Source organism: Armigeres subalbatus, chromosome 2 (genome assembly GCF_024139115.2).
Source record: "Armigeres subalbatus isolate Guangzhou_Male chromosome 2, GZ_Asu_2, whole genome shotgun sequence".
Classification (NCBI taxonomy): Eukaryota; Metazoa; Arthropoda; class Insecta; order Diptera; family Culicidae; genus Armigeres; species Armigeres subalbatus.
Genome location: NC_085140.1, coordinates 279,552,165 through 279,576,345, shown reverse-complemented (window position 1 = coordinate 279,576,345; position 24,181 = coordinate 279,552,165). Strand labels below are relative to the sequence as shown.

The window sequence follows — 24,181 nt, the reverse complement described above, 5'->3', positions numbered from 1 at the left end:
GACGAAATCATACACTCTCCTCCTTTATTCCGAACAATTATGTACTTTTGGAGTAGCGGTCATCCACTCTTTCCCTTATTCCGGGTAAATACATACTTCTAAAGATGGAAACCATATATTCATACGATTAACTTTTTTTTGTTGTGAGCATTATGTCAAATGGTCGTTATGCCGAAGGCCCAGTATATTTGATACACTTTTAAACGATTATGCCAATGGCCAAATGGCATTATGCTGAACGGCATTATGCCATATGAGCTTCTCCCGTTCAAAAATACCCTGGATAGCAGATTCCAACGCAGCAGCGATTTCAAAGCGGTAGGGGAAATGACGGCTTTGGCAGGTTTTGTTCTATTATTGTCATGGGGGTTTTCTATAACTAATCATGCTCAAATTTGGCCTAAACATTCTTTGCATATCGAAGAATAATGTGGCCAAATTTCATAACATTTGGTCAATAAAAACCCCCCTGACAATAATAGAACAAAACCTGCCAAAGCCGTCATTTCCTCTATATAACATGTATGAGATACCGTGTAGAGCCAGGTACAGCTACGGAAAATAATGGACGAGCATAGCTTTCACGGTAAGCTTACAGAGACTGATAAAACCAATAATAGACGGTGTGAGAAATTGTGTGAAAATTTCGGACAAACACTCCAGTTTATGTATGTGTGAAAGAGCGTGTGTTGTCTGTCCATATATGTTTGTATGTATACGAAATGTGAGACGCTATTGTCGGTATATTTGTTTATTTGTTTATATGATACATCAAAGTGAAAGTCAAGGCAGCGGAGGAGATGACTACGTCAGTTCAGCAGACGATGGATGCCAACCAGCCCCCACCTTGAGAGAAGTTAAGGATGCCATCCAACAGCTTAAGACCAATAAAGCAGCTGGTAAGGATGGTATCGGAGCTGAGCTCATCAAGATGGGCCCGGAAAAGCTAGCCACTTGCCTGCACAAAATAATAATCAGAATCTGGGAAACTGAACAGCTACCGGAGGAGTGAAAGGAAGGGATTCTACAAGAAAGGCGACAAGCTGGAGTGTGAGAACTTTCGAGCGATCACCATCCTTAATGCAGCCTACAAAGCGATATCCCGGATCATCTTCCGTCGTCTGTCACTAGTGAATGAGTTCGTGGGAAGTTGTCAAGCGGCCGTCAACGAAGCCGGCTTGATCTTTACTGTACGGCAAATCCTTCAAAAATGCCGTGAATACCAGATCCCAACGCACCATCTGTTCATTAATTTCAAGGCGGCATACGACAGTATAGACCGCGTAGAGCTATGAGAAATTATGGACGAGAACAGCTTCCCTGGGAAGCTTACCAGACTGATCAAAGCAACGGTGGATGGTGTGTAAAACTGAGTGAAGATTTCGGGCGAACACTCCAGTTCGTTCGAATCGCGCCGGGAACTAAGACAAGGTGATGGACTTTCGTGCCGGTTGTTCAATATTGCGCTAGAAGGTGTCATGCGGAGAGCCGGGGTACGATTTTCAAAAGATCCAGTCAATTTATTTGTTTCGTGGATGACATGGACATTGTAGGTCGAACATTTGCAAAAGTGGCAGAACTGTACACCCGCCTGAAACGTGAAGCAACTATGGTAGTGAATGCATCAAGACCAAAGTACATGCTTGTGGGCGGAACCTTCGATACCTTCGAGGTGGTCGAGGAATTCGTCTACCTTGGATCCTTGCTAACGGCTGATAACAATGTTAGTCGTGAAATACGAAGGCGCATCATCTGTGGAAGTCGGGCCTACTACGGCCTCCAGGAGAAACTGCGGTCAAAAAAGATTCGCCACCGCACCAAATGTGTTATGTACAAGACGCTAATAAGACCGGTAGTCCTCTACGGACACGAAACATGGACAATGCTCGAGGAGAACTTACAAGCACTCGGAGTACTCGAGAGACGGGTGCTTAGGACTATCTTTGGCGGTGTGCAAGAAGACGGTATGGGGCGGCGAAGAATGAACCACGAGCTCGCCCAGCTCTACGGCGAACCCAGTATCCAGAAGGTAGCTAAAGCCGGAACGGTATGATGGGCAGGACATGTTGCAAGAATGCCGGACAGCAACCCTGCAAAGATGGTGTTCGCTTCCGATCCGGCAGGTACGAGACGGCGTGGAGCACAGCGAGCAAGGTGGGCAGACCAGGTGCAAAACAACTTGGCGAGCGTGTGCGCATTCGAGGATGGAGAAAGGCGGCCTCAAACCATGTATTGTGGCGTCAAATTGCTGATTCAGTGTTATATGGTTAGATGTACATCAACATCTAATACATCAATACATCAACAGGCTGTATTGGTCCCAATGATGCTTACTTATAATTAATTACAAAATGCGAAATTACATTATATGGTCAAGTATCATTAACGACGATTTCTAAAAAACAGAACTGAACCTTTGGCGATTTAGTTGACGGGACAAGTTAAAATTAAAAAGAGATGCAACCTTGGATGCAACTCTGTTGAATAGTCTTTGAAGACCACCGATAGCACATAACATACCGTAGTTCGATCGGTGCATAGGAACCCTGAACATCGAATTATTCCTAAGAGATCGGGGTTGCACGTGGTAGTTTATTTGTTCCAGAAGAGAAGGGCAATCGAGTCGTCCTTGTAGTAGATCTGTTATCAGTAATGCCCTCTTTGTGCTTCGGCGGATGGAGAGGGGTTCAAGATCAATCAAACGGTAACGGATTTCATAGCTTGGAAGACGGAAGGGGTTTTGCCACGGTAATCTGCGCAATGCGAATTTCAGAAAACGACGCTGGACCAGTGATGGGAAATGTCAAAAAAATGTCATGGCATTGCAATTACCAATTTTCTAATAACTTTTTCCAAAAGTCATTTACAGTTCGGATTTTTTGATTGACATGAAGTACTCAAAGGGTCCTAGAACTTTGTCGAACAGATCATTGTTCTTAACACAAAGTTTGAGCCAAGAGAGCGAAATCAAAAAAATGTCACAGAATGTCATGACATTAATGTCATTTAACACTAATTCGGCTCTCACGTCGCCAATACCATGTTTAGAGAAATTACCTGTTAGAAAAAATGTTCGGGTCCTTTGAGGGCTACATGTTTACATGGAAAACATAATTGTAAATGACTTGTGAAAAAAGTTATTAGAAAATTAGTCTCATGACATCGAAATGACATTTCCCGTCACTGCGCTGGACGGATTCAATTCTTTCGGCGCCGTTATTATAGTGTAGAGACCAGACGACCGAGCAGCACTCCAGAACGAGTCAGGCAACAGTACAACGACTTTAGACAGTAGCCGTTGTAAGGCAGATCCTGGATGGGCTGGTAAACTCCGACTTAAAGCGCCAGACAACTACAGTCATCTGCCAGAGCTCGCGACTAGTTTGCCCTGCTAACTCAATTTCTAACCCAATGCAGAATCCCCTTACTAATGCTTATCAACAGTCCCAGAAAAGTCAATCCCAACAAAATCATTCCTTCTAAAAGTTCAGTTTTAAAAATAATCAGTATTCTAGCTCTTTTCCAAATATCTATTAATTTATGCATTATCAATCTTTAAGTTTATTGAAGCTAATTCAAAATGTATAATGAATCCCATTTTAATTTAGAACGATTTGAATTTTAAAGCTATTTTTCATTTTAACGTTAGCTATATTCGGTTGCATGCATTTCTAATTTCTCGTTTCGCTTGTGCCCATTCAAAACAATCTACGATTAAAAAAATACCTAGGTGTGACGTCACGGTCTATACCGGAGATTTCGTTAATCTACAATATCTTTGTTTTCTCTTAGGTTTAAACACTATCTTTCTAAGTGATGGTATGATGAAGTATTGGTGCTACAAAGTGGAGAGTTTCGGTACTTACAGCTCAATTCCCCTACGTAGAGGAGGTACTTTAACGACTGCGTACGAAGCAACGATGTAGCTGGACCTGACGCCGTATACCTGTGTTGGGCAAGCCACCGTAGCCTTGATCGGTGGCTGAGAGTTCTGGTGATCTATCCGCTCTCGGGCTTGTAGCTCGGAATCGCCTAGCGCTGATGTAGCGTCTGCAACGAAGGCGCTTCTGAAGGCGAGATGACCCGAATGACGGGTGGCGAAGAGATCAACGTGAAGAGCGTCGCGTTCTTCCTTCTTGGATGGTGAGGTGGTGGTGGATCAGACGGTGTTTACCATGGTTTCCTTCTTCCCGGGACGTGAGTCTAGGCGATTCGCACTGGCGGTGGCAAGCTTTCCCCAGCCAAACCTCTAGCGGATTTGTGAACCTTTTAGCTAGTGGTGCTCGCGAGGCCGAACAACTATATACCGATGACCACGCACTCTGGCTATATTCTTTGTGACCCGCAGTCACGATGCGAAGAATATCTCCAGGGGATCGCCCCCGTCTGATTCTCGGCACTTGGTGTAACGTACGTGCTGTCGCTACCCGTATTGGCACTGGAAGCTTGTGGCTACGAACAAGGAGCACGCGTGGTGCTTCTCTAACCTCCAATTCACCTACCCTCCAGCCCAATGGCAGTGTTCACCGCTGGTGACTGTGAAACCAAAAGCGAATTAGCACCAACTCATATACCACTCAAAACCAAGTATTTACCTCACTTCTTGTTTTGTCTATCTCCCTGCACTTTAATATTTTCTTTATTCCGACTCACGTTATATTTTCTGCTATTAAGAGATTTTTTTAAAATAAAGTTTTACATTCTAGTAATATAGCGAGGTTCTTACTTTTGCTAAATTTTTGCGAGGTTTGACTCACGATTTTTGTTTTTATGTTTACTACGAATTGAATCTGAAAGTAGCTTTAAAAATCCACTATTACTATTTTACTCTATATCTTTTCTTTCCACAATTTATTTTGGCAAAAATCACTCTGAAAAATCTTCACTTCACTTAACGATCTGACTAGTTCGGTGGTTTGAATGGGAAAGATCGAAAGACTTTCCTTTCCACTCCAGGCCCCGAACGATTTCTTTTTAGTTTCCGGTTTCCAGTTTCTTGAATTTGTTTTTCCTTCCAAAATTTTCTTGGTAATGAAACCTGATTGGTATCGTGGATTCTATTCTCCATCCGTATTCTATTTACTCCCATCGTCATCCTATTGATTCGAGCACTATAGTCGTAACGCCTGTCTAGCAAGCAGCAAATCTAATCTAACTTGGGTATGTTCATGAAACGATTATGCATTCGTTTCAACGTCCGTGAATTCTTTGGCAATCAATCCTGAAGATGAAACCCAAAACCTTTGATGCTTTGCTGACAACGTAGGACACATGCTGCTTAAAGGTGAGTTTTGAGTCTAGAATAACTCCCAGGTCCTTAACTTGATCGAATCGTTTAAGTTCTGTGCCATACAAAATAGTTATGTGAATTATTGTTTCCCTTTTCCGCGAGAAAGAGATTACCGAACATTTAGATGGATTAACATCCATTCGGTTAAGCACGCAACAACTTGCAAAAGCATCCAGTTGGCGTTTCTGAGAGTGACAGTAGGAAAGCCGTGGTCCCTATACCCTCAGAATGGCGTCGTTGAAATAGATCAGAAAAACCAGTGGTCCCAGGTGACTACCCTGAGGATGGCCTGAGGTAGTGGCAAAATGGTTCGACTGATGATCTCCATTAATCACGGTAAGGCTGCGACCGGTTAAATACGACTGACACCATCGCAAGAGAGAACTATTGATTCCGAGGCGATCCAGTTAGCAATGGCTATGCGGTGATTCAATTTGTCAAAGGCTGCTGTTAGGTCGGTATAAATAACGTCCTTTTAACTGCGATCCACCATGCTGCTGTTGATGTCGAAGGTAAGACACAAAAGAGTTGTGGCAGTCGAACGTCCGGGCATAAATCCATTTTGGTCGTCACTAGTGTATGGTTTACAATGGGCGAGTAGAGGTTCCATGATGACTAGCTCGAACAACTTGGCAACAGTAGACAATGAGGTGATACTACGGTAATTTGCAATGTACCGTCTGTTACCATTCTTATATGAACAGGGAACATGTGCGCTAGCTTTGAACAAGACGGAAAAATTCCTGACGTAATCGAAAGTTGGAAAACATGGAGTAAAGGAGTACGGAAGGAATTCCCCCTGGTCCGGGGTTGTAGGATGTTTTCAGTTTCAATGCAGCTTCGCGAACTATTCCTACATTGATATCAACCCTGCTCATAGCTTGGCCAGAGATAGGAACGGGGCATTTCGTATTTAGTCTTCTGATAATCTTTCATTGCTGAAAACACTAACGAATTTTTCAGCAAACAGTCTACTGATGTCCTGAAAATTAGACGCCAAAATTCCGTTAAGCGTCATTCGCGAAGGAAGACCAGATTCATTACGTTGCTTTTTCACGTTCTTCTGGAACTTTTTAGGATGGGTTTTCAGCTTCCTTTGCAGTCCACGCTGATACTGCGAGAAGCAACTTATGGCAGTCCGCTTGTATTCATGATTGATTTGTGCGTAGTGCCGTTTAAGTGACAATGTACGGTACCTTGAGAACTTCCTTCCGGTTAGCATTATCCGATTTGTTCGCAACGGATGAAGAATATGGTCTATTTTTATCATAGTCCGATTGTATTCCGAAGTTAAAATGGCCACACAATGGTCATGGGACTTATCAATATAAATATGTCGTGCTAATAGAACAACATATTGCTTCATGGCCAGCCACACTTAAGATAAAATAGAGAATTGTATTGTTCGAATAGTTATAGAAATGTATAACATAACTATCAATTCAATTGTATCAGCGGGTTTATTGTAACTACATATGATTTGATTCAGTAATGTTGTTTTAAGGATTTTAGAAAACGAAGTAAAATATTTATGATATTTGATGTACCCATCTGATGATAAATTTCCATGTCAATAATCATCTCCGTTGTAGGTATACGGGCACGCCGAACCATTTGCCCTTAGCCTATCGTACATCTCAGGGAAATGCTATTAAAACTAAATGCATCAATCTTTCGTTTAAACACACGCGTTTCGATTTCACTTGTAGACTTTTTGTTACGAATATCTTCCCTTGTTTTTAACAGTCATACGCGGGAGAAGTTGAATGTGTCGTGTTGTTTCGCGTTTGTTGATCTTTTAGACCGAAGAGATAAACACATGAGCAGTAGCGTCTTGTCACTTACCATACCTTCCGTTTTTTGAACCAATAGCTAGAAACAATCGCACTACCATAACGCTCCACCTAGCTCTGGTCCATCGACAGGCTGTCGGCATTGTTGTTGGTCATCACGGAGGAATCCTTCTGCACTGACTCAAACAAGGGTTGTAACTCCGAAGAACTGCGAATCAACGAAAGGAATTCTGCCAAATGCTGATTTTTATCTATTGGAAGGGAAACAGAAGTGTTATTTTATGGCCGTTAATTTTTCCCAAACCAAAAATTGCTTTACCTGCTTTCGGTATTTGGAGAAGAGCCGCCACAGCTCTTAGCGCAGATCGTTTTAATTCATCTTGTTTTTCGTACTCCTGCTTAACCGAATTAGCCTTCACTTTCAGCGTGCACGTTGTCCTCAATGGATCCACAAATTGATCGAGTTCTGAAATGTGTAAATAGTGTTATATTTTGTTTAGATGTGCATCATATTCCCGGCCATAAGTTTGGGGTTTAACAGTGATGAATCTATTAATTTAAAATAAAAAATCATTTTTTTAAACTCAAAGATTGAGAGCACTCCCTAAGAATGTGACGAATTTGTTTGCATCATATTTTTATAGTCTTATGCCCGATTTGCGATCTTCAGGACTCATTCGATAGACAAGAGTAGATTTTGAACTTGAATCTTGAATCGTTTTCGTGACTGTGTAACTGTAACCCTATGACTATGACTTATTGACTTTTTGCGTGCATCAACCTGGAGCCTTCTTTAGCCGCGCGGTAAGCACCGTTTTGTGTGATGCAAACGAATCTCTAACTTATTGACTTTTAACGGGTAGGATGGGGACAAGATGGATCGGCTAAGGCACACCCTCAATGCCTCAGAACAATATTTTAATTTAATTGATTAAAATAGCTCATATTCCATGCCGGTCTAGGCAATTTTCGGATTGGAAATTGTTTCGACTTCCCTGGGCATAAAAGTATCATCGTGCTAGCCTCATGATATACGAATGCAAAAATGGTAACCTGGCTTAGAAACTTCGCAGTTAATAACTGTGGAAGTGCTTAATGAACACTAAGCTGCAAGGCGGCTCTGTCCCAGTGTGGGGATGTAATGCCAATAAGAAGAAGCTCATATTCCAAGGGCATGAAATAACAAAAAAATCCACCGCCGGGGTAAAACGGGCCAAACATCGGGGCAAAATAGGTTACATTTGAATTCTACAATTAATATTGTTATTATTTAATATTAAATTATTGTAGGTACCTAGGTTTATTGCCAATGATTTTATTGAATAAAAAATAATTTCTAATCCATGTATTGATTTCTTGAAGGTTTTTAATAATCAAATCAACACCGTTATGCTAGAAGATAACCCAAAAATGATTGAATAAGCAATGAAAAATGTGTGACCCCGAATGGCCAGAGCGAAATGCGATGGCAGCAGGGCGGGGGCGCACGCCACGGAGATCTGACAATAAGACCGAGTCATGGCTTGCTGCTCACCGAATTGACAAGGTGAGGTGTCAATATAAAATCACTCGCTGATGGTAACTTTATCAAACCCACATTCCCCTTCTTTTCTCATAAAAAGGAAAAAGATCCTCTGGCATAGGTCTACCAGACGCGCTTCGTGATTTTTCAAACCACAATCCATTTTTCAGCAGTCGTCCAGACGCGCTTTGTGGTTTTTCCAACCACAATCCATTTTTTAGCAGTCTTCCAGACGCGTTTTGTATTTTTCCAATTCAATTTTCCAGAGGTCGTCCGGACGTGATTTTGTGATTTTCCAAGCCACAATCCATATTCCAGCGACCTTCCAGACGCGATTTGTGTATTTCCAAACCACAAACATTTTCCAGCGGCCTTCATGGCGTGCCTTGTGATTTTTCACACCACAATCCATTTTCCAGCGGTCTTCCAGACGCGCTTTGTGATTTTGCAAACCTTCTTCTTCTTCTTACTGGCATTACATCCCCACACTGGGACAGAGCTGCCTCGCTGCTTAGTGTTCATTAAGCACTTCCACAGTTATTAACTGCGAGGTTTCTAAGCCAAGTTACCATTTTTGCATTCGTATATCATGAGGCTAACACGATGATACTTTTATGCCAAGGGAAGTCGAGACAATTTCCAATCCTAAAATTGTCTAGACCGGCACCAGGAATCGAACCCAGCCACCCTCAGCATGGTCTTGCTTTGTAGCCGCGAGTCTTACCGCACGGCTAAGGAGGGCCCACGATTTTGCAAACCACAAAGCATTTTTCAGTGGCCTTCCAGACGCGCCTTGTGATTTTTCGAACTACGACCAATTTTCCAGCAACCTTCCAGACGCGCTTTGTGATTCTGGCTTCCGAAGAAGTTTTCATGTATCAGAAACGTTACGGTACGAACCCGAACGATTAACGAGAACTAAAATCATTGGAGCAAAGAGACAGGCATTTACAACCGGCCAGCGCAGTCTATAGCATGGTGCAATAGTTATTTTTTTGTAAATTAGTTTAACATAACAGCTGATGCAACTCGTGGTTCATTCGCCTCCTCCAAGTACCATCCGCCATCTGCACCCCACCATAGATGGTACGCAGCACTTTCCTTTCGAAAACTCCCAATACGCGTTGGTCCTCGTTGGTCTTGTGTCCATATAGAACTACCGGTCTAATAAGCGTTTTGTAGATAGTCAGTTTGGTACGGCGGCGAATTCTTTTTGATCGGAGCGTTTTGCGGAGTCCAAAGTACGTACGATTTCCTGACATAATGCGTCTCCGAATTTCTGTGTTGGTATCGTTATCGGAAGTCACCAGTGAGCCTAAGTACACGAATTATTCAACCACCTCCATTTCGTCACCACGATACAAACTCGTGGTGGCTGGCGTACCTTGGTTCTCTTCTTATCATGTACTTCGTTTTTGACCTTTTAATGTCTTGTCCAATCCGTTTAGCTTCGCTTTTCAGTCTGATGTAGGCTTCCTCCATCTTCCCAAAGTTACGTGCCAAAATACCTACGTCGTCGGTGAAACCAAGTAACTGGACGGACTTCGTGAAAATCGTACCACTCGTGTCAAACACTGCCCTTCGTATTGCTCCCTTCAAAGCGATGTTGAATAGCAGACACGAAAGACCATCACCTTGCCGTAACCCTCTGCGCATTTCGAAGGGACTCGAGAATGCCCCTGAAACTCGAACTACGCACATCACCCGATCCATCGTCGCCTTGACCAACCGTATCAGTTTATCCGGAAATCCGTTTTCGTGCATTAGCTGCCATAGATAGTCCCGATCGATTTTATCATATGCAGCTTTGAAGTCGATAAATAAATTATGTGAGTGCACGTTGTATTCGCGGCATTTCTGCAATACCTGACGAACGGCGAATACCTGGTCTCTGGTAGTGCGTAGTTGGTCAACTCCTGGAGATTCGGAGCCGGGAGTCGTATGTCCTGCGCGCGTGCTCCCAGGTACCGCCACTGTTGTCAGCCACATCGCCATTCTGGTGCTCTTCGTAGTGCTGCTGCCTCCTTTGGATCACCTCAAGCTCGTTTGTAAGAAGGTTCCCGTTTATGTCCTTACACATATCGGGCTGCGGCACGTGGTCCTTACATGAACGGTTTAACTTCTCATAGAACATTCGGGCGTTATTAGCTCCGTCTCTTCACGGTCTTGACCTTCCGAAAAATTGTGTTTTGTCTGCTCCGCCCCCTTTTGTATCGTGCCTCGTTTGCCATCGTGCAGTGTTGCAACAATCTCCCCCAATGCTGCATTCTTCTCCTCAACTAACTGCTCACCAAATTCGCCGTCATATCAGTCGTTTCTCTGATCCAGTGGCACCGTGCCTAGTGCAGCGGTTGCGGTGCTTACAATGGCGGATCGAATATCTCTCCAGTCATCTTCAAGAGACGCTGCGCCTAGCTGCTATTCCGTTGCGAGTGCCACTTCCAATTGCTGCACGTAGTCTTGGGCTAGTCTACCGTCTTGTAGCCACCCAATGTTTGACCGTGGCGGACCACTTCGACGCGTGTTGTACACCGTCGAGAGTTTTGAGCGCAGACATACTGCAACGAGGTAGTGGTCGGATTCTATATTCGCACTGCGGTAAGCGCTTACGTTCGTGATGTCGGAGAAGAATTTACCGTCGTTTAGAACGTGGTCGATTTGGTTTTCCGTTTCTTGATTTGGATTCCAGAACAGTACAGTGGATTAATTCGGATGACCACAAATATCGCCAATATATGGCTGTACCGATCGGTGAAGTTCTGAAGGGCACTCATCCCGAGTAATGGCGAAGCTTGACGTTGCGGATGAGACCACTAAATGGGAAAAATATCCCACGTTGCAGCCAGATGGTCGCTGGTTTACCGGACCAGACTTTCTCTACAAGGCGGAGAATGAGTGGCCACAAAAGCGGGGTTGTAATCATTGATGAAAAACTTTGTGCTATCCACGTACATCGCGTACAGTTCATGCAGCGAGTGGCAACGAATGCTTCGGACCTAACACATCTACTAAAAAAAGGATAAAAACCTCCGAGGTAGTGTTTCACGAGATAAATGGAAGTCGAAAAGAAGAATAATTCTTTTAAATATGCTTTGTGAGCTACTGACCTGCTCCATGCGTTCTTCGTCATAATGTATAATGACGTTTCATATCAAGATTCAAGATACACTTCAAGTGATAAAACTCATAGTCTAAATTAGCTATTCTTATAGTCATGTGACGAAAAAATAAGAATTAGTGATTAACTTACTTTGCAATACAGCGGAGGGACAAAGGACAGCCAACCGCGCAGTCATAAGATACGTCAACATCTTGATGTCATAGTGATCCTTTAGTCCAGCCTGCACGTGTTCGAGGAACTGCATGATGTCAACCCGATCTAGACCCTGTTCTAGTAAAGTATACATGCATTCGAATGCAGCTTTCCGTATATCCAGCCCATCATCTACAGTGTGCTTGAAAGGACCCATCTCGACCTCCCGAATCAGATCTTTCTTAACCTTAGTTTCGGAGTACAATTGTGGAAGCAGCTCCGGAAGCAACTCTCGCACAAGGCTTGGCTTATTATGAACAGCTGAATTAAATGCAACTAGTGCTACTCGGCGAACCGCTGGTTCTGGGTCCTGAAGCGCGAAAAGGAATTGCCCGATACACTGCCGCAGCAGTGGATCAATCGATTGGGGTTGGTCGGATATAGTGAACTTTATAGCCGAGACAACAGCTGTTCGCATCAGATGACTGTCGCTGCCGAGTGCCATCTGTAGTCGTGGCAACAGTTCTTCCGGATTAACCAGCACAAGTTTTCCCAAGCACTCAGCCACCACGTTGCGAGATCCTTCCTCGGAGCATTCGCAGTGCTTGAACAACTCGGCCCATATAGACGGGACTGACGGCAGCAGCTGCTCCAAACCATGTTTGGTGGTGGAAAGCGACGAGATAACTTCCTTAAGCGAGTGCAGCAACAGATATTGCCTCTTCGGTTGCGCTTCGATCTCGTTCAAAATGAAAGGCAGATAGTGGGTCAAATTACCGACAGCAATGGCCCCCAATGCATGGGACGCAGCACCCTTTACATCCTCGGATGAGGCCGAGAAACAGTTGAGTACGATTTGAGCCAAGGAATCGATTGAGTTCAGATTGCTGAAACAATGGAAAACAAAGAATTACTTAGAGATCTAGAAATCATCGGTAATATCGGCGTCTTATTAAACATCGGAAAAAGTTGTTCAAAATTAAAATAGAATGTAGTTAGCATCTTCTTCTGCAGCAAATCGCATTAGCAGAGGATTTAAAAACAAGAAAATTAGAATAAATATTTATGCAGCTTTATTCATGAATATACTTACAAGTGCCTTCCTATCTCGCCGATGGTAAGAAGATAAAACACCAAATGAGCGTCACTACGACGGTTCTGAATCTCCCGCAAAAATTCTCGCGCCACAGCCACGGCTTCGTTTGGTACCTGCAGCGTCAATGCCGCAATACACTTGGCAAGCGAGTGATAGGCTTGCTTATGCAATTGTTGTCCTTGCTGTTGGTTATTGAGGGGATACATCAACATGTTCAACAGATGACGGTAGCTAAGTCCCGGTAGATTGGCGTGCACCAACGCTTGGAATAGATTCAATGTACAGTTGAGGGCGGTCCCTTGCAACAATGGAGAGCGTACCAGAGTCATAACCTCCGGCAGAATTTGCTCGTGAACTCCAATCAAAGCTTGCGGTTGATGTCGAGCAACGGAAGTCAGCAGCACCAGTGAAAGTTGTGCGACATGTAGATCAGATTCCGAGAGCAGTGGTGGGACTTCAGAAACCGCATTGCGCAACAATATGTCATCGATAAGCTGGTGGTAGTGCGTGACTAATGTATCCAACAAGGTGAGCGAATTAAGCTTGAGTGCTCGTTGGTTCTTTCGTAAGAACGATCCAAGAACCGGCACAACTTCAGCAATAATTGGACTAAGATTTACTCGCAATGGCGAGGCGGCGATCATAGTTAGTGCTTTCACAGAGCTCAGTCGGGTCACTTCGTTTCTCAGTCTTTCCATGAACAGTGGCAAACATGTGTTCAGCTCTTGTTGCAGCACATCACCCATGTTTGCAATAATCTGCCCCATGCAAGCAATGGCTCGTTCCTTTACTTCCTGATCAACTTCCGGTGAACGAAGTTTTTGCAAAGTACTCGAGTACAAGGGGTGTACGTATGGGGTAAAATCAAAATTAGTCTGGATATTCAGCGGTCGAATAACCTTTACCAACTGCTGCAAAACAAGAAGCGCTTCAGTAGCGATTTTGTAGAACGGATCGAAAACAGCAGCTTCAACAAGAGGGACCAGAGTTTTGATATGTGGATGGAAAACTTGGGGATTGTGTCCACCCAACATACAGTATACAAATCCTAGAGCGTCGATTTTCATGTTAGAGGTGGAGTTTTTATCATTTAGTGAGTAGTGAATTCCACCCATCAGCTGGTCGATATGATTCGATAGAGCCCCGGGTAATGCATTCAGCAGTTCACGAAGCAACAGGAAACAGTCCTGGCGAGTTTTGACTGATTTCTCTCGCATTAGTGGCTGCACAGCTTTCACAATCATAGGTACTTGGTCCTGAAGCATGCTGATAGAACTGGGGACTTGCTCCATCGAATCCGGATCGTGAGCAATATCATCACCAATCGGTCGAGTAGACTTCAGAAGGGCGATGTACGCGTGGAAGATATCAGATTTCACATTTTCCTCGCGTTCTGTAAATATATACATGATGTATTATATTTTAACCACACACGATTTTTCATAAAATAATTAGTTTGGGTAACATAATTTACCTTTGAATCGAGCGATGAGCGCGGGTGAAAGAGTTTTATAGAAGTCCTCCAACAGTTCATGTCTGGTTGAAATAACAGATTCCAAACACTTGGCCGCCGAGCGGCGAACTTTCCAACTCATATCATCATCGTCACTGTATTCCTCGCTATCGATATCTTCATCGTCTTCCATGTCCATCGCAACGCCACCATCGCCATCGTCTGCCTCGTAATTATAATTAGGATCGTATGTAATGTATTTGAGGCACAGATCAACAATCTAGAAATTCGAATACATTAATTGACATCCAACTACAAAAAATACCGTCTGCAAACAACTACGCTTACCGATGGAATATACGGCATTATTGCTTCCGGGCAACGTTGAACAAAAGCCTCACAAGCTTGCAAGCAAAATTCGCGAAGCTCATCGTCATCTCGATGACTGTACTGGTTCAGCAAAAGCATTACACGTTCGATATGATTGCATAAACGATGTCCTGCCTGACGACTGAAATCGAACAATGATTAATCAAGTATATCATATTACGTAATGCTCAACATACCAAATAGCAGCCAGGCATTGAATATACGTTCGCACCATACTCTGATCCTGGGGCTTCTCCAAACCATCCAGAAGGTGTTCGATTACCTTATTGTACGCGTTGTTGTTACAAGTTGTCAGAAGATGCGACAACGCAACAATCGTTCGCTTACGTACGGCTTGCCGAGCGGACCCAAGTTGTGGAACCAATGCCTTCAAAATCAGGTCATGGAACGGGACTAACAAATCACCGAATCGAGACAGCAAATCCGACAAAATATCCAACGCTTCCAGCTGGACCGAAACGTCTTCCTTCTCGATAGCGTTGCTCAATTTGCCAGTGATACGTTGGCATACGTTCGGTACCAACGAATTTGACGACTGTGGCAGTTCCGAAATGACCGTTTTCAATCCAATACTCGAAATGTCCCGCAGCTGCTCGTTGTTCGAAACCATGTTGGCGCAAAGCGAATCGACTATGGTTTCCACTTGATTCTCCTTTACCTTGTTTACAAGTGGTCCCAGGCTGGAATAAGCAATTTGAAAAGATTTCAGGTTTATTTTGTACTTGGGGTCTTTTCAATTGATGCATTTGAAAAACTTGATTACCATTTAACGGCCAAATTTTGCACTTCTCCATTCTTGTCCTCCAGCAAACGAAGCACCATGCGTACGACCTTCTTTTCCGATTCATCATCCAGCTTGATACTATCCTTCTGGAGTTCCGTCATCAGGTCGTTGGTAGCCATGAAGCGAAAGTCCTTATCATTGGACGTCATCTATAAATACAATTTTTACGTTTCCAATGTATCTTTTATAAGAAAAACACCTTCTATAACTGAATCATTTGTTTGAGAAACTGCATACATCATTTTTACACAATTTGTTTGAACTGTTTTTGAACAAATTGGCACCGAATCTTTCGATTTCTTTGATACAGATCAATAGTTATTGGCAAAATCCAACACCTTGGGGCCCTTCCAGTGCTAAAACTGTAAGCAGTACTCCACAATTGCTCTTCAAAGTGCGTGGACATATGTAGTTTCTAAAACAAACGAAATTTGTTTTATGCATTTCTGAACAATTTTTTTTGTGTTTTTTGCCAGAATACGTATTTTTGGACGAGAATTCAGAATATATAAAAATCTCATTTTGGCCAAAAATGTTACATATGCAGTTTCTCAAACAAACGGTTCAACTATGGAAAATATCGCAATGGAGTATATTTTCATTAATCAAAATAATGAGAAAAAAATGTTGGGTTTTTCGTCCAATATAGGTAGGGTAGAACAAATATTATTTTTATCTAAGGAATTCTCGCTCAACTTTTCAAAAGGACCTAAGTAACATTTTTTTCATGAATTAATTTGAGTACTGCAATCAAAAGCTTTCATGTTTTTCTGTTTATTGCGCTATTCAAATTAAATCATGAAAAAAATGTTACTTAGGTCCTTTTGAAAAGTTAAGCGAGAATTCCTTCACTGGGGCCAGGGTTTAAATTCAAAGGAGAATGAGAAAATCTCTCACTTATCATGTCTGTATACACTAGACTGGCCCAAAATGCATGAAATCCTGAATTTCAAACCTTGCACCCTTAAATGACAGTTTGGGGGTCCCAGAAGCTCCCCTGAAAATTGCAGCTCATTCGGTCCAGTGGTTGGCGTGAGCAAATGGCTCAAAGTTTGTATGGGAAAAGTGATCCAAATGTATGGGGAAACGCAACCGTTTCACTTTTTTGCTTCTAGGTAGCGCTGTAGTCGACGGATTCCTGTTGTGGACAAGATGTAGAACCTTTTTCATATAAGGAAGCGACTGGTGAAGACCGGATGTAAATTCCTTTGAAATTGGCCAAGTTATAAGCATCCAAAGTCGAGGGTTTCGACCGTGTCCCCAGGGGTGTTTAAAATGAGTGCAACGTACCACCGACAATTGCGGCGGCGATGCAGGCGTATTCGGTGCCGTGCGAAATTAAATGCATGATTATCACGCAATCTCGCGAATTTTTATCCGATTGGTAAATACTTTCCGTACTCTGTACAGTAGTGTAGCTAGAGAGGGAGGGGGTGAATAAGGGGGGGGATCTTTTTTTTTAGTAGAAAAACACATCCGAGCTAACACGCTAAAAAAATTTACTCAAAATTGACATAAATTGAAGAACTCAAAATTTGGTCAAGTTTGGTTTATGCTATAGTTTAGAGTTCAATTTTCGAAGCGTGAATGTAAATACACGAAATAAATTAAGTACTTCTTCCATTTATTTTGTTAGCCTCAAATAAAAATATACAGCCATCCAGTTCCAACATTATTGATATGATCCCTCAAAATTACATTATATTTGGTAGGATCGTTCCTTATAAAACAATATTGGACCCATTTTATTATTTCCCCTTTATGGTGACCAATTTCAATATAGGGTATTCAGAAAAATCGATCATTTCAGGAATTTTAATTTTTCATAAAATTGTAACTCCCAAATCATTGGGACTATTTGTTGTATTAACAAATCAAATAAAAGCTCTTTATTTCTACAGGTATACCTCGATATAACGTAATTAATTTTTATTCTTCAAATCTTTGTTTGTCCAAAACCACTGGTCCTGCAAGAAAAATGTGCTTCTTGCTTTTGTGAAGTGATATTTGATCGTGCAAGTGGAATACATAAAATGGATTCAAAATCTAAGGGAGAATTAAGTATGGAACTTGTTGTCCCAATTGAAAGTTTTAAAGGTGTAAAGTTGCCTTCAAACGGTGATGTGCTTGGTCGAATGCGTTTTATAATGAAAAATCAACACTTGAGTATAAAACCAGCTGCTAAAAAAACTGTAGTAACTGAACTTCAAATTTTTTGGGAGAAATATAGAAATCCTCTAATGCAACACTACAATGCTGTTGTTAAGCTCCTAAAATTATTTAACAAAATGCGAGCAATTATCAAAAAATCTTCGCACGCGGGAGAAAAACAGAAAGAGCAAGAGTCTAGTTTCATTAATAATTTAGATCGATTGTTTGACATTGCTCGACGAAATGCATTAAATTTGATTAAAAACGATAAGGATAAACAGTTCTGCCTTTGCGAGAAGTAAAAAAGGCAAAATCGAAGAAGAACCAACAACCAGCGTTTTTACTATTGATGGAGGAGGTAAGAATATAATCAAATAAGATGGTAACTTCTACTACCTATATGTCAATATTTTTATGTCTTGCTTCCAGATGAGAAACCCTCCACTAGTAGAGCGTTTTTCGAGCGAAGTAAATCAAGAATAATGACTCCTATACTAGCTGCCACCCTAGACCGTATTGGACTAAGCGACCGAAATGCAATGTATGTTATTTCTGCGGTTTTAACAAGTGCTGGACTAAACTTAGGTAAGTTCTCCTTAACAGTACTTTTATTGTATTGTTCTTTCTCCTTGAGTTTAATTTTATTATATTGATAGTATCTTGTAACTAAAACAAAATCTTTATCAACTTTATCTATTTTTCAGACGATTTTACCGTTAGCAGACAAACAATCTCAAGGGCCCGTGCAGAATATCGCGAAGAGATTGCTCAAAATATCCAAAGCAATTTTGATCTGAATGGACCACTTGTTGTACATTGGGATGGAAAGCTGCTTCAAGATCTCACAGGTAATATATTTGAGTATTTTTTATAGCATTGAAATGTGTTATTCTGTGTTATGATTTTTGGATATCTTCTAACTAAGCATGATTTGAAGTAATCGATAGGTTTTTTGTTACTTGAAATTTCTTTCCTACAATTTGGTAATATTTGTTTTTTTTAAAGAAGCTATTTGTAACATATTTTTAACTTTTTTTTAAAGAATTTATCTGATTTTTTTTTCTTTTCAGGTACTGACAAAGTAGAAAGATTGCCAGTTTTGGTATCCTCTGGGGCAAATGTTCAGCTGCTTGGAGTCCCAAAATTGTCTTCTGGAACTGGTGAAAGACAGGCAAACGAAGTTTGCAAATTGATGAATGCATGGGAACTAAGCGATCGCATCTGTGCAATGGGATTTGATACAACAGCAGCAAATACAGGAATCAAAAAAAGCGCTTGTACCCTAATCGAGAAGCGGATTGGCAGAGATCTTTTATGGCTGGCGTGTAAGCATCATATTGCCGAAGTTTTGATGACAACAGCTTGGGAAAAACTATTTCCTTCAAAAGGCCCTTCTTCAAGTATTTTTATAAAATTTAAATCGGCATGGCCTACTGGATCAATCCTTTGATGAAAATATGGTAGACGAAAACATTATTGAGATCCTTGATGATGAAACACAACACAACACAATCTTGTAAGGGTGATGAAGTAAGAAAAATAAAATTGAAAGTATCTACGATCGATAAGTTGACTTCTTGTACGCTTTCGGATTTTGTTTCTCAAAATACGATGATTTTTTTTGAAATTTCTGGAATATCTGCAAATTTTCTCAAAGAAGATCCTAGTATATGGGATGAATTGGAAGAATTTGTTGAAAGTAGAAATAAAATTAATTCATTTTTGGTAGTGAATGACTGTGCTGAAAGAGGCTTATTCGTTGTTTGGATATATAACTTGTTGGTTGTAAAAAGAAATATAAAATATCTAGTTTGAGTTTTCGCCAAAAAATTAGTTAGGGTCCAGCTCGGGTTTAAGACTGCAAAAATTGTCGGGTACGGGTCGAGTTCGGGTTTGATAAGATTTTTCATTCCGGGTTCGGGTCGGGTCCGGGTTCAAAATGAATTTCTAAATCGGGTACGGGTCGGGTTCGGGTTTACAAAATGTGAAACCCGACCATCTCTATTATCTATTGAGAGCGATTTCTGCAAACCCTGACTGGTGCCTTCCTTAAGGTCACTCCTGACAGAATCCAAGTTTGAAAGTGCTCGCGTTTTCGGGGGCACACCACTCGATTCCGCGAGCAATTTAAAACTTGGATTCTGTCAGGAGTGACCTTAAGGTAGCCTCACACCTCGGGAATTTGGTTCGCAGATTTTTCCTCATGTATTTTCACATACGCGATGTTTTCGGAATTCGGGCACGGAAAATCAAAATCCCGGCCCCGTTTAACATGCACGGGGATCAAAATCCGGGGGACAATATTTCCGAGGTGTAAGGTAGTCTGTGGCCATGTGTTAATATACGCGGCCATAAAGCAGGACCATTCTGAAGGCATTCCTGGTACGGCCACGGAAATTTACCGAATGGAAATTTGCTTGACTTCACGTAACTCAAGGAAATTGAATTTTGTTCAGGTTACATGTCATTAAGGTCACTCTTACGTGAAAAGAATGATGGATCACATCCAATCCGATACACAAATCCAATGTATGAACCCTGGAATGCAAATTCAATACAGTCAAACCTCCATGAGTCGATATTGAAGAGACCATCGACTCATAGAAATATCGAGATGTAGAATGGGAAATCTTTGAAAAGCTGTTTGGAGGGACCATCGCAGTAACCCAGAAAATATTTTTTAATATGGCATAATTTGCTTCCATGAGTCGATATCGAGTCATAGAACATCGACTCATGGAGGTTTGACTGTATTCCTATTTTATGAACAAAGTTCTAATACCAAACCAACATTGGAACGTTTTCATAATGGAATACCAAAATCAAACATTCTAAATCTCTAGCTTATAACCAAAAGTCGATTCGAATCTAATATTAAATTTCAATTTTCAAATCTAATAATCATGTTACCTCACCCATTATCAAAATCAAATGTTTCATCTAAACCCAGATTGAACCACCTAGCGATGGTGATGCTTTACTCGTGCGTTATAAAACGAAATAAGAAAAACACAATAGATAAGTCAAAATAGCACTTTTGCGAAATAGATTTCATTATTTCCATCATTTCTCATTTATTAGCATTCATTTCAATGCATTGCAGCAATACCCGGAAAAAAGTTTTTTTTGTTTAAATTGTTATGTTTTGTTAATAACTCCGAAACGCAATGTTCAATCGGTCTAATTTTAAATAGGGTCTAATTAGGCCACAATTTGCGTCAAATGCAACTTGTTGCGAGAAAATCGGATAATGCTAAGTACAAGAATGTTTATTTCACATTTACACATACATACACACGTACAGACATCACCTCAAATCGTCGAGCTGAGTCGATTGGTGGTATATAACACTATGGGTCTCCGAGCCTTCTATAAAAAGTTTGGTTTTGGACCGAACCTATAACTTTTCCGTATACATAGTAGTATACGAGAAAGGCAAAACCAATATCAATCCAAAGTAATTTTTTTAATTCTAAACCCACATACAAATACACAAATGCATATTCACTATATAAAATGAATCCAGCATTTTTTTAGCCTTCCTAAATGACAATTACTTCATGTTCATGGTCCTCCAGCTGGGATTAGTACAAAAGGCCGAATCACAAAAGGCCGAACCACAGAAGGCCGAATCACAAAAGGCCGAAAACCCAGAAGGCCGAATGATACAAAAAGCCGAATCTCAAGAGGCCGAATAACACAAAAGGCCGAATCATTACAAAAGTTTCTATCTTTCAACCAAGAGAACTTGGAATACTCACAAATTTACGTTTACTTTTATTATGCTTCCCCATTAAGAAAAACTTGTCCACGTGTTTTGCAACTACTAGCAGCGTTCTAATCAACCTTATCAGAAGCTGAACAAAATCAACTTTTCCAATTGTTATGCTTTTTTTAACTAAAAACTGTATAACTTACGGGAACGCGGTGTTCTTAAATGTATTTCATTTTCTCCCAATTTAAGAGAAACTGACTTCACAAGACTTCACTGAGAAATTACAAAATAATCCAAATATTTTAAATTATATTAAGTATTTGAAGTCTGAATAAAATCGGCAGACCAACAAAGTGGACCGCGCGCTCGCTCCGGTCCACTTTGTTGGTCTGCCGATTTTTTTCGCCTTTTTGTGATTCGGTCTTATGTGGTTTCGGCCTTTTGTGATTCGGCCTTTTGTGGTTTCGGCCTTTTGTGGTTTCGGCCTTTTGTTATTCGGCCATTCGTGATTCGGCCTTTTGTGATTCGGCCTTTCGTAGTAGACCCCTCCAGCTGTATTCCTTCTTATTTTTATTTTAGAGATATATCCAGCATTGCAATACAATACGGGAAGCACGAACAATCATCAAATCGTCATCATTTTCATCAATGCTTAACTATTTTTCTACAACAAACATGATTTTGAAAAAGTGTCAACACAAGTTTTTTTTAATCAAAATAACTCCGCTTTCGTGATGCTAATCTAAAAGTAAATCAAATTTCTAACGCAAAAAATCAAACTATTTTCGGCTAAATAAAATGTGTTTTAACGTTTCAATAAGCATTTTAAAATTGACGTCCTATATATCTTGCCGGATAAAATAAAAAAGCATCATCCAGCCCCCTGTTTGTTTTCGCGCTGCCGTCAGGGCCAATTAGGTCATTTTTGCAATTTAGAAGGCGTGTTTACCTCTCCTTAGACGTGCGGTAAGATGCGCGGCTACAAAGCAAGACCATGCTGAGGGCGGATGGGTTCGATTCCCGGTGCCGATCTAGGCCATTTTCGGTTTGGAAGTTGTCTCGACTTCCGTGGGCAATAAGTATCATCGTGTTGGCCTCATGATATACGAATGCAAAAATGGTAACTTGGCTTAGAAACCTCGCAGTTAACAACTGTGGATGTGCATAATGAACGCTGCGAGGCGGCAATGTCCCAGTGGGGGATGTAATGCCAATGAAGAAGAAGAAGAAGTTTACCTCTGCGTCTGCACAAAAATCACAGGAAGGAACATGTGTTAATGGGTATGTGTCGTGGATTCACAATCTAATTAATCTATTTACCGACCGCATAAAGCAGAACCAAACATTACGATGTTCGCGCGATCATTCTGCGTCTAATACAAAACACTAGCAAATACGCACTCTGTAACATTCATATCCTATCTTTTCTTGTAAAACAAACCCTATTCTCTCGTGACTTATTTCGAGGAAAGAAAAAAAAGAGATTACCTTAGAAGTTATCATATCTTTTTTTCTCATTTCATTTAGCTCATTCACATGCTTTAAAAGAGCGCCTTTATTCAATTGTGTTTAATAGTTGTGCAAAATCTTAAAGAGTTTGTCGATCGATTGCTACAAAAATCATCAAAATCGGTTGTAAGATGGCTGAGTTATTAGCCCATACTTCCTGACCACTTTTCGTGACGGTCTCAAATTTGATTCTGCAGAATGATCAGCATAAATCCCCCGGGTTGGTTGCGACCCACACTTTTAGAACCTGATCAACGGTAGCCTACTAGTATACAATTTTAGATCACGGCATGGAAGAGAAGATATTGGGTTTAAAGATTTAATTTTGAATTTTGTATAAAATTTCATTGACCTGAAATACGGCGTAACCGACAAATAAATAAGAATCACAAAAAAAAAGTTTCAGATTATATTTGGAGATTGTACTCAAAGATTGAACTTGAAGATTACATTTTTTAGATTCCCGAATCGGTTTGGTTGATTAGTCGTATTGGAAAAAGAGATTAAATTGAAAACTAATATCAAAGAAACAAAGAGATTTTTATTTTATGATTAACATTTGCTTTTTACAGAAAATAATATGTATTATTGAATAAAATTCAGTTGCAAAATATGTATGTAAATATTTATGTACAAAACCTTAGCATATAAAAATCGATTTTCAAACAAAAATTACGCTTTGTTTATGCAATTTTTATTAGGTGCCATTTTTTCTAGCTGGTGCCAGTTAGCAAATATAAGTTGTTATTGTAATTAGCATACTAAAATAACCAAAATAAATGCAAGTATGTAATAAAAGTATTAGATTTACCACCATGTAATGCACAATTCATTATTTCTTCTGCGAGTTCGTCCCCGTTGCTTTCCTACCCGTTCCCAAAATTATAACCATCAACCCAGGATGAGATTACTTTTTACTCCCAAGACATTTTGACGTACCTTCTCAAGCAAATTTGCGATTTGGTAGGACGCCATTCTGACGACCTTTTCGGCTGTTTTCCGGATGTTCCAAACGAAAATAAAACCTCTCAAACGGGAACCGCAACTTCCAGCAACTTTTCCACTGTAATCCGAATGGTTTCGCACAAAGCTTGACCGAATTTTACACAATTTTCACACTGCTTGTTGCGGGTCGATGAAAACACACGATGATGAGAAGATAAAAATTTGCTTGCTTGGTCGCGCACCGGCCAGTCTGACGGCGAGCACAAAACATAATAACCCC

The 24,181-nt window shown here is 41.0% G+C and overlaps 2 protein-coding genes across 2 annotated transcripts; one reads left to right on the top strand and one right to left on the bottom strand.

Annotated features, from left to right (window-relative positions):
- Positions 1-6,731: 6,731 nt before the first annotated feature.
- On the bottom strand, positions 6,732-24,161 carry LOC134212308 (cullin-associated NEDD8-dissociated protein 1). The gene is made up of 9 exons (XM_062690036.1): positions 23,896-24,161; positions 15,561-15,730; positions 14,974-15,477; positions 14,756-14,918; positions 14,429-14,687; positions 12,952-14,347; positions 11,856-12,745; positions 7,403-7,549; positions 6,732-7,334 (listed from the first exon to the last, which is right to left on the bottom strand). Exons 1-9 carry the CDS (start codon positions 23,929-23,931, stop codon positions 7,195-7,197), a joined length of 3,705 nt encoding a protein of 1,234 aa, XP_062546020.1. The 5' UTR covers positions 23,932-24,161; the 3' UTR covers positions 6,732-7,194.
- LOC134216423 (uncharacterized) lies at positions 18,184-19,722 on the top strand. The gene is made up of 3 exons (XM_062695309.1): positions 18,184-18,317; positions 18,437-18,580; positions 18,803-19,722. The coding sequence occupies exons 1-3, from the start codon at positions 18,215-18,217 to the stop codon at positions 19,180-19,182; spliced, it is 627 nt and encodes a 208-aa protein (XP_062551293.1). The 5' UTR covers positions 18,184-18,214; the 3' UTR covers positions 19,183-19,722.
- Positions 24,162-24,181: the final 20 nt, after the last annotated feature.

Excerpts from the sequence above, each read along its gene's own strand:
- LOC134216423 (XM_062695309.1), top strand. The coding sequence starts at position 18,215 with ATGACTCCTATACTAGCTGCCACCCTAGACCGTATTGGACTAAGCGAC. Across the intron at positions 18,318-18,436 it reads AAGTGCTGGACTAAACTTAG|ACGATTTTACCGTTAGCAGA; the intron begins GTAAGTTCTCCT and ends TCTATTTTTCAG. Across the intron at positions 18,581-18,802 it reads GCTGCTTCAAGATCTCACAG|GTACTGACAAAGTAGAAAGA; the intron begins GTAATATATTTG and ends TTTTCTTTTCAG.
- LOC134212308 (XM_062690036.1), bottom strand. The coding sequence starts at position 23,931 with ATGGCGTCCTACCAAATCGCAAATTTGCTTGAGAAG. Across the intron at positions 15,478-15,560 it reads CAAAATTTGGCCGTTAAATG|CCTGGGACCACTTGTAAACA; the intron begins GTAATCAAGTTT and ends TGCTTATTCCAG. Across the intron at positions 12,746-12,951 it reads GGCGAGATAGGAAGGCACTT|CAATCTGAACTCAATCGATT; the intron begins GTAAGTATATTC and ends CCATTGTTTCAG.